The 11,228-nt window shown below is 35.5% G+C and overlaps 1 protein-coding gene across 2 annotated transcripts in view; it reads left to right on the plus strand.

Annotated features, from left to right (window-relative positions):
* Positions 1–10,916, plus strand: part of Uhrf1bp1l (UHRF1 binding protein 1 like) — a 66,439-nt gene extending 55,523 nt beyond the window's left edge. For both annotated transcript variants that reach the window (XM_048357572.1, XM_048357565.1), the window contains 5 exons: positions 17–167; positions 2,241–2,494; positions 2,826–2,934; positions 4,967–5,130; positions 7,183–10,916. In XM_048357572.1, coding sequence (XP_048213529.1) covers positions 17–167; positions 2,241–2,494; positions 2,826–2,934; positions 4,967–5,130; positions 7,183–7,302 — 798 coding nt within the window. In that variant the 3' untranslated portion in view covers positions 7,303–10,916. The remainder of the gene's footprint in view (positions 1–16; positions 168–2,240; positions 2,495–2,825; positions 2,935–4,966; positions 5,131–7,182) is intronic.
* Positions 10,917–11,228: the final 312 nt, after the last annotated feature.

The raw sequence follows: 11,228 nt of genomic DNA on the forward strand, positions 1-11,228 counted from the left end.
ATGCAATCATTACTAGATGTCAGTTGTGGTGTTTAAAATTACTGGTGTGAATGGGGAAATTGACATTCGAGGAGAAGATACAGAGATATGTCTTCAGGTGAACCAAGTGACACCAAATCAACTAGGCAATATCAGTCTTCGCCACTACCTTTGTAATCGTCCCATAGGTAAGACCTTAAATTTTTTTGACAAGAAATAACATGATTTAAGCTCATTTTATGTATGACTTACCAAAATCTTATCATTTATGTAATTGAACTCCAGGAAAATTGCATTTAAGAATAAAAGTCAATGAGATACAATATAATTGTGGCTAGCTTCTCACCTCCAATTAACTATCAGAACTCTTCCTCCCCTCCCACCAAACCAGAAGTGGAGCCATGGTTAAAGTGGTAGAACACCAGATTTGAGCACAAAACCTTTTTATCAGTGCCCAAGTCCTTACTTAGTTCAAGCCCTAGAACCAGCACTAAAAATATATTATTTGTACATTTAATTCTATGTTTGATACATAATATATAGAAATTGATGTAGTCTTGTATCAGGTAAGTATGCTGTTACCTTGCAACTTGGTAATTCATACCATTTGTCTATAAGCCAAACCATAGGTAAATTTACCTTGCTTTTTTTTTTTTTTTTTTTGGTAATGGGGCCTGAGCAGTGTCTGAGCTTTTGTGCTCAAGATCAGTGCTCTACCACTTGAAGCCACAACTCCACTTCCAGTTCTCTGGTGGTTAGAGATGAGGGTCTCATGAACTTTCCTGCCCAGGCTGGGTTCAAACTGCACAATGGAAGAAACTTGGACCCCATTCTTTACCTAACTCCAACACTTTTCAGATTGTATGCACGATATTTTCAGGTGCTTTTTTTTTTTATCTTCTTATTTATAGCTTACTTTTACCTTACTCTAGGCTGGGTGTAGTGGCTCATCTCATACCTTCATGTCATATAGCTGGGAAGAGATTAGGAAGCTTGTGGTTTGAAGCCAGACTGGAAAAATAGGTAGTGGGCATGTGGGCACATGTTCCCAGCTGTGTGGGAGGCATAAGTAGAAGAATTTGAGGTCAGCTCCAGATAAAAAGCAAGACCCTAACCTGAACAGTAACTAAAAAGCAATATGGACCGGAGGCATACCTCAAGTAATGAGTTCTAGGTCCCACATTCAAACCACAGTTATGTGCCATCCCCCCTCCCTGTCACCCCCCCCCCCCAACCCCCCACTCCTTCCAGGGCACCACATCCTATTTATTACATTGTTTCACATTTTTTCAAACTTACTTTTATTTATTATTTATTTATTTATTTATTTATTTATTTTGGCCAGTCCTGGGCCTTGGACTCAGGGCCTGAGCACTGTCCCTGGCTTCTTCCCGCTCAAGGCTAGCACTCCGCCACTTGAGCCACAGCGCCACTTGAGCCACAGCGCCGCTTCTGGCCGTTTTCTGTATATGTGGTGCTGGGGAATCGAACCTAGGGCCTCGTGTATCCGAGGCAGGCACTCTTGCCACTAGGCTATATCCCCAGCCCCTCAAACTTACTTTTAAATGCTTACATTTATGGCTTATATAATCAGTGCTAATACTTCACAGTTTTCAACTGTCTCAGATTTTTTTTTTCCTCTATAGCACAGCCTGGCCTTGAACTGGTCATGATTCTCCTGCCTCAGCCTCTTGAATGTTGGGGTTATAGGTCTGCACCACACAGTTTATAGCCACACTTGACCAGATTTGTCTTCAATACATTCTGTATTTACTTTCCTATTATTTAAAGACCCAATTTAATAGGAAGGTGCCAAATCTCAAGTTTTTATTGCTTCATTTTAAATGCATGACTTTCTTTATCATAGTGGTCTTGTACTACAGTTGTATAGATAGGTACTCACTTAAACACTATATCTGATATGTGTTAATCATATAAACACATATTTAAATATCTGATATGTATTGTATAAGATTTACATCATGATGTGTTTTTTCTTGTTACTCAAAAAAAATAAAGAAAGCTTAACATTATTATAGTAGAAAGTTACCATGAAAAAAGGTGGCATAGTAGTATTCACATGGTGTGTTTTATACATACTATAGAGTATCAGCAAAACTGGGGGTAAATATTAAAATGGTTTTATTTATTATTGCTTTAATATACAAAGTAACTTTCATTTTTACTATAGCTTCTTAACAATAGTGATACTTTACTAGCTCTACAAAGCTGTGATTTTTTTTCTATGATCATTTCCTTAGGTTCTGATCAGAAATCTACGATTCATTCCAAATCCTCTCCTGAGATTTCTCTGAGGTTTAAAAGTGGGCCTGGTGCTGTAATGCACTCTTTGATTGCAGAAAAAAATGGGTTTCTGCAATGCCATATAGAAAACTTCAGCACCGAATTTCTTACATCTTCTCTTATGAATATTCAACATTTTTTGGAAGATGAAACTATTGCAACAGTAATGCCAATGAAGATACAAGTTTCTAATACAAAAATAAATTTGAAAGTATGTTAATAGATAATTTTATTTTTTGATGCTATAAATGTTCATAGTGCCTACTACATGGACTTTGATTCATGGCTGAGATTACGCTTTCTACTACATATACTCTATTAAGATAAATGTTATTGGTCTGTATGGTAAATATTAGAGATGCTTAGAAATTAGAAAATATCAGAATAGAAGGCAGTTTTCTTAACGTGTCAACTAAAGCTTGTATAGACATGTTTCTAACTCATCGAAAATATATTGACAGAAGTAACTCTTATTTAAATTGATTTTTCTAACTTTGTTACCTACTTTACTAAGAACACACAAATATTTCTCTTACCTATAGGATGACAGTCCTCGGAGTAGTACAACATCCCTTGAACCAACTCCTGTAACTGTACATATTGATCATCTTGTGGTAGAGAGAAATGATGATGGCTCTTTTCATATTAGAGGTTTGTATGAAAAATAATGAAAATGACCACTTCAGATTCTGAAGTTAAATTACTTATCTGCAGATTTTTTCTGATTATTTTTCCCATACATTGTTTATTTTATATGTGTTTGCAATAGTAGATGATTGAGGGATATTATTAAGTGTATTATGATAAAATACCATTAGTACATAAAACCTGAAAATGATAACTCATTTATAGTTTTCTTAATACTTGTTTTGCAAATATGTCTTGAATGAAAAGGGGAGAGGTTTTTATGGTTTTAAATGGTTCTTGGATGTTAGTATCTCTCTTACTTGAATTCTTCTTCTTTTTTTTTTTTTTTTTTTTGCCAGTTCTGGGGCTTTAACTCAGGACCTGAGCACTGCCCATGGCTTCATTTTATTTATTTTTTCCTCAAGGCTAGCACTCATTCACTGGAGCCACAGCACCACTTGTGGCTTTTACCATATATGTGGTACTGAGGAATCGAACCCAGGGCTTCATGTATGCAAGGCAAGCATTCTACCACTAGGCCATATTCCCAGACCTGTCTCTTACTTGAGTTCTTAGCCTTATTTCTCAATTGTTTGTCTCCTTGTCTTTCTTTTCCGTGTGTGTGTGTGTGTGTGTGTGTGTGTGTGTGTGTGTGTGTGTGTGACTATGCTTGTGTTTGAACTCTAGGCCTTGAATTCTTGTTCAGCTTTTTCACTCACAACTTGTTTTCTATCACTTGAGCCATGCCTCTCCATCTGGCTTTTTGCTAGTTAACTGGAGTTAAGAGTGTCATATTTATATGTTTGTCTTGCTTTGAATTTTGATCCGCAGATCTCCTCAGCCTCCTGAGTAGTTTATAAGTGAGAACCACAGATGCCCGGACCATTCATTATTCTTTTATTTTTGTCAGTTGTGTGTATTAAACTCAGGGCTTGAGCGCTGTTTCTGACCCTCTCTGTGCCCAAGGCTAGCGCTCTACCACTTGAGCCACAGAGCCACTTCTGGTTTTTGAGTGGTTAGAGATAAGAGTCTCATGGGAACTTTTCTGCCCAGGCTGGCTTCGAGCTGCAATCCTCAGATCTCAGCCTCCTGAGTAGCTAAGTATTACAGGTGTGAGCCACTGGTGCCCAGACCACTATTCTTTTATTTATATATGCACCCAGCCTGGTGTTCTTCTTGTAATAAAACTTGTAGTTTTTTTTTTAAATCACCTGTTCTTCCTTAGAATTGCTTGTCACTTATGTAAATTTAACCATCTTTCTAAAGTTATTTCTGCCTCTTTTCTTCCCTTCTTCCCTTTTTTCCATTCTTCCTTTTTCTTTTCCTCCTTTCTTTTCTCTGCTCCTTTCTTCTCTCCCTCCTTAGTGCCTAACTCATGCTAAGCAAGCATTCTACCACTGACCTACATCCCTCCTCCATGCTACTTCTTTTTTTTTTTTTTTGGCCAGTCCTGGGGCTTGGACTCAGGGCCTGAGCACTGTCCCTGGCTTCTTTTTTTGCTCAAGGCTAGCACTCTGCCACTTGAGCCACAGCGCCACTTCTGGCCATTTTCTGTATATGTGGTGCTGGGGAATTGAACCCAGGGCCTCATGTATATGAGGCAGGCACTCTTGCCACTAGGCCATATCCCCAGCCATGCTACTTCTTTTTAATGAAGCATTCTTTATTTTTTTATGTGAATTGTTCATGTAATACTTAGAGTGGTGTTCTGTATATTAGTTTCTCAAATAATACATTGCTAAGTATTTAATTCATTAATGCTGTATTTCTACTCTAACATTTGATTATTCCTTTGTAATGTTTGCAGTTGTTTTTCTCTTTTGTTTCTAATTTAAGTAATTTCTTTTTTTTCTTGATTAGTCTAACTAAAGATTTGTCAGTTGTCCTGCTCTTTTCAAAGAATGAGCTTTTGATTTTGCTGATTCTTTTCCGCTATTTTTCTATCATACTATACTCATATTAATGGAGATATCATTTTCAAATAGTTTTTTACGCAACAATTTAAAGGCATTAGATATTTGGAAATGTTACTTGAGTGTTTTATTTGTTTGATCAGATTCTCATATGTTTAACACCGAAAACGATTTGAAAGAAAATTTCAGTGATTCAGTGCTGACAGTTGGTGAGAGGTATGATCTGAAGAAACAACCCAGTGTCACTCAAGCCACTCAGACCAGCCCAGATGTTCCTGAGTGCTCATTTCACTTTACTAAGGAACAGGTAACAGGAAGCCTAATTTAGACTAATCAATTAGACAGTAATATATTAATAGTTAAAACAATATTTGTTTACTTAAAGTACATTGAATAACTGTTGTGAACAAGTACTGTGCTAGAAATAGAAACCATGGCTTTAGTATTAAGATAAAGAAAGCACTAATTTCTTGTACAACCCTGAAATACACTTTTTACTTTTACTCTTGGAATCTTTTAAAAACATATTCAAGTACATTTTTATGTATCCAGCAAACTTTTCATATGACTACATTTGCTTCATACAAATGATAATACACCCTCAGCCGTTATAATGCTTCCTAGCCTCCTAAACTTGACAGCTGTTATAGTGGCTGGGGATATATTACTATTTCTGAACTCTCTTAACATTTGTTAACATTCAAATATTTTCTGTCACTATAAACAACAATGTTTAGCAGAATTTTAGTTCTCTATGATGGAACAACAGATTTAAGTTCATCTTGTAATTGAGCATTTATGTAATCCAGTTATTTCTTGATCAAACACTAGGCAGTCCCTGTATTGAAAAACTCAGTCTAACAGGAGTTTGTAATCACTGGTTAGGACATTTTGTCTCAGGGACTAGACCTCTGATTGGGAGATAAGGAATTACCCCCACTTGATTTGGGAAATCTTTGAAGTTAGATGCTATGATTTAATGCATCTCTGTAAATATAGGAAGACCATGGCTTTATCATTCCTCATACTTAGGAGTTAGCAAATTGCTCTAAGGAAACAAAATGCTTGAACTAGGTCTTAAAAAAGGGCAGAGCTCTAAGAAAATGCCTATTGGAATATATTCAGAATATAAGTCTGGAACTCGAGAAAGGTTTGTGCTAGATCAGGCTATCTATAGATGAGATCATCCAAGAGAATGATTTAAATGACAAGAGAAACAACCAACCATTAAATCTAATAGAATGAAAATGTAAGCATTCTTAAGAAATAAGAAAAAGGACACCTGGCACCCATGGTTCACATCTATAATCCTAGCTACTCAGGAGGCTGAGGATCTGCGGATCTATATTCAAAGCCAGCCCAGGCAGGAAAGTCTTATGACTCTTAACTCCAATTAATCACCAAAAGGCTGGCAGTAGAGCTGTGGCTCAAGTGGTAGAGTAATAGCCTTGAGCAAAAAAGCTCAGGAACAGTGCCCAGGTCCTGAGTTCAAGCCCAAGAACTAGCAGAACTGGCAGGCATGTGTGCACATGCACACAAGCATTAAAAGAAAATAAAAAAGAGGAAAAGATGAAAAGTTGCATAGGGAAAGAGGGATAAACATGAAAGAACTATGGCATAAAAGCTGGAAGTGGATCTAGGCATGGTGGCTTACACCTATAATTCTAAGCTACTTGGGAAGCAGCGATTGATAGGAAGGCTTAGAATTATAAAACTCCTTCTCAACCAATAGCTGGATGTGTGGTAGCACTTGCCTGACATCATAGCTATGCAGGAGTCAGAAATTGGAGGGCTTTCTGTTCCTGGAGAGCCAGGGGAAAATGTTCAAGAGACTCTGTCACAATAGAAAGAAGCTGGGAGTGTTAGTATGCACCTGTTCTCCCAGCTAAATAGAAAATATTATAAATAGGAAAATTGTGGTCCAGGAATGTGTTCTAGACAGCACAAAAGATCTTATTTCAAAATAGATGTTGTAAAAAAGGGCTGGATTCCTGGTTTAGCAGGATAGGCCTCAGTTCAAACCATAGTACCACCTATTAAAAACAAACACACAGATGGGAAAAGGAGAAGCATAGAAAGGAGAAAGAGGTCTACCTTGTCTAAAGCCACAGAAGTCCAAGGATCCTGTATTAAAATTTGAAATGAAGAATTAGAGTTTTAAATTGCTGGGTAAAAACTTAGGACATTTTAAATTTCATGATAAATGTTTCCCAATAGCTTCTCAAAGCAGTTTATAGCTCAAGTGGGCCCTTTCCAACAGTGGAATTTTTTTTAAAATCCCAAATGTCATACCGATGGATAAACTATATTTCCTGGAAATGATGATTTTCCTTCTGTTTTCCCAATGTATTTATTGCAGCTCATGGAAGAGAATGAATCTCTTAAACAGGAGCTGGCTAAAGCTAAAATGGCTCTTGCAGAGGCTCACTTGGAGAAAGATGCACTTCTTCATCATCTAAAGAAGATGACACCTGAATAGCGGCAGGAGCCATCAGAACTCAGGTCACAGCTGTGGAGTAGGAAAGTTCTGTTTACAATTCAGATGTTACCAATCAGTGAAGACTTTCCTTTTCTTGAAAATAAAATGAAATAGAATATGGTGACATTGTGACTGTTCCAAAGCCATTTTTAGAAAATTATTATGCTATGAGCATTACAATCTTGGTTGTTTTATATTTAGGGTTTAACCTTCCTCTTAACTGGTGTGAACTAGGGAAATCAGCACATACTATAAAATTATTACATGCCTAATGAAAAGATATCATTTCCCAATTTTAATATCATACACATTTTTAAATGAAAATGGAAACCTGTTGTGTTCATGCAGATTGCTGAATTAATTTCTATTTGTTAATAATTTAGTGTTACTAGAGTCAGATGCTTTTAGGGCTAATGTAAAATAAAGAGGTTTGCATTTAAATGTTATTAAAATTATGTACTTAAATCTATAATTATTTAATTACTGTAAAATTTCTAGTCAGAGTAATTATATAATTATTGAGTTTATGAACTGAAAAATCTTCACCTTACGGACTTACAAATTAACTTGAAATTGTGAAAAAACACTTTTTAAAATGATGGTTGAACTGTGGAAGCTACAATTTTCAACAAAAAGATGATACAAATGTAAAAATAAAAAGCACAAGTATTAGAATATATATCAAGTGACTTAGAAAGCATTACTTGTACATTCCTTTAAACATTTATTGTTAGAAGAGTAATTTAACTATCCTGCTAAATTTGACATTTGTTTACTATAAAAATTTTAATTAATACTATTTATTTTATTTCTTTACCTTTCCTCTTTAAGAAGAATGGTTTTGGAGAATTTGCTTTTCACACATATAAAACAATTTCATACCATTGTATCATTTTAATGGGTATTTGCACATTCTGAATTTATAAAGCTAGTTTTGATTACAGTTCTATATGATATATATGTGTGTATATGCACACATACATAAAATCTATAGTGAGTGTCATTGGTAAATTTTGAATTCTATTTTCTAGGGACCAATGTTGAAAACATGAGAGAATGTCAACTATCATGTTTAATGAAATGAAAGTATGGTAGTGTTTAAGAAAAACAGGCTTTTGGAAAAGGATTTAAGGTATATTTCCAATAGAATGAAACTAAATGGTGTCTATTTTAAAAATTGGTATTTTTTTCTTTTATAAAAATATGTATATATATATACTTAAGGTATACAGTGTGATGTTTCGGTATACACATAATGGGTTGATTAGTCAAATTAATATATACCTATCATCTCACAGCTAACTTTTAAAAAGTTGACATTCTTAAACACATCTAAGTAGAAAATGAAATAGTTGTAATTGCTTTCTTTAGGATATGTGAGAATTCTAAACCACATTGCAACACTCGATGGTGCTTTGTTTGGCATGACTTAGCTGTTCGTATACTGAATGCTTGGGAGAAGTACCTATTTCATTTATATTAAGTTAAAGTGGGGGGTGATTTAGGTATTCCTGAAAATAGTGCTAAGTAACTTCCTCACCTTTTCTGTCATTTTAATTGACCTGAGTTAGAAATACATATGCTGTTTGGGAAGCTGAGGTCAGCATATACTGTTAAAAGTTTAACTTTGGATTATTTTAAAAATTGTGTTAAACCGTATTAATCTAAAACTGTATAATAGCCATAGCATCAATGCAAAGATTTAGGTAAAGATTTTTAATGTATAGCTTAGGTTGTTTTATTTGTATAGATACATAAGCTGTAGCAAAGGCTGCCTCTCACTGAAAAAAAGGACTGATGATACATTCAACTTCTTTTGAGCCAATTGTGTTGATCTCAAGATTGACTTTTCTATATAAATTTCAATTTTTGTATGGTATATTATAATTTGTTAATATTATAGAAGCTAAATATTTCCTTATTCCTTTTCAAGGTACATGGCCTTCCCAAGCAAATCATTAACAACAAAGATGATAATATTTTGATCATTGAGTATGCTTTGTTAGATTTCTTTTAATTTATAAGGGATTTTTTTAATAGAACTTTAAATATCATGAAACACCTCCAAAACATTACCCAATGTAGTTCCTACAGCCAACCTGAGAAGTATATAATATTTGTTTTTGGGGGATTGGGGAAAGAAACAACAAAACCAACAATAAACCCTCAAGACAGGAAGATTACGTGAGTCAGCTAGACCCACAGTCAGGCTTTTGACTTAAAGCCCAGTTATGTGCTTTTATTTTAGCTTCATTAATTCACAGATTTGCTGGGTCAGGACTAGGGGAAGAATCACTGTCTTACCTGTTTGCCTTTTAAGAGTACTATAATATTTTTAGTGTGTATTCAGACTACTTGAAAAGTAATGGGACTATTTTTGCATCAAGGAAGTTAATCTCAAAGTATTTAACAGGGTGAGAAATATAGGAAATTACTACTAATTAGAAATTTGTCATCTTAAATTGTGTTGGTTATTACTCTAACAGGTAGATGCTAATGATCAGGGATTGGAAATAGCAATTGTGTTTTGCTTTTTTATTTTTCTTTAGGAGAGCTATGTTTTTAAAATTTTTAATTGGTAAGTAAAGGTAAAAATCTTTTATGATATGATGTTTTTGCTATTGGTATTTATGTGGAATGGCTAAATCAAGCTATTTAACATTCATATTACCTCACTTTTTTGTAATACTTAAAATCTATTCTCACCAGTTTTCAAATAAATAGCAGCATATTGTTATTGGCTGTAGTCACAGTGATGTATATAGATCTCCTAAATTTATTCCTCCTAACTGAAATTGTGTATGCTTTGACAAACACCTCCCTACTCCAAATCCCTACAGCCCTTGGTAACCACCATTTTAGTATCTGCTCCTATGAGTACAACTTTTTTGCAATCCACATAAAAGTGAGATCATGCAGTGTTTGTGTCTCTATGCCTGGCTTATTTCACTTGGAATCATGCTCTCTAGGTTCATCCACGTTGTCATAAATGGCAGGGTTTCCTTTATACAAAAGGCTGAGTATGCCTGTAATCCTAGTTGAAAACTGATACTGAGGTTTGAAGCCAGCCCATGTAGAAAAGTCTGTGAGACAACTTTATCTGCAGTTAAACAGCAAGAATCCTGAAATAAGGGTGTGGTTCAAGTGGTAGAGTGCTATCACAAAAGCCAAAATGAGCAGGAAGCCCCCAGTTAAAGCTATAGTATTGGCACATGCGTGCGGATGCATGTGCTCTCTCTCTCTCTCTCTCTCTCTGTCTCTCTCTCTCTCTCACACACACACACACACAGGCTGAGTAGTGTTCTGTTGTGTATGTATTCCACATTTCCTTTATCCATTTACTAGTTAACATTTAGATGATTTATCTTGTGGCTACTGTGGATATTGCTGTAGTGGACACAGGATTGCTGACAAATTCTTAAACACACTATTTCATATTCTTTGGAACTGTATCCAGTAGTGAGTGAGATTGCTGGATCATATGTTCTAGTTTTGACTCAATTTTTGAGGTGCCCTCACACTATCATAATGACTGTAATATTTTACATTTCTCTCAACAGTACACAGGGGTTGCCCTCTTTCCACATTCTTATCAACACTTGTTATCTTGTTTTTCTTTTAATCATCATTCTAACAGGTATGAGGTAATATGTCATTGTGATTTTAATTTGCACTCCCTAGGGATTAATGAAAGGAGCAGATTTTTATATCCCTGTTTATATATTTCTTTCTTTTTTTTTTTTTTTAATTTGGCCAGTCCTGGGGCTTAGACTCAGGGCCTGAGCACTGTCCCTGGCTTCTTCTTGCTCAAGGCTAGCACTCTGCCACTTGAGCCACAGCGCCACTTCTGGCCATTTTCTGTATATGTGGTGCTGGGGGATTGAACCCAGGGCCTCATGTATAGGAGGCAAGCACTCTTGCCACTA

Source organism: Perognathus longimembris, chromosome 1, assembly GCF_023159225.1.
Source record: "Perognathus longimembris pacificus isolate PPM17 chromosome 1, ASM2315922v1, whole genome shotgun sequence".
NCBI classification, from domain to species: domain Eukaryota; kingdom Metazoa; phylum Chordata; class Mammalia; order Rodentia; family Heteromyidae; genus Perognathus; species Perognathus longimembris.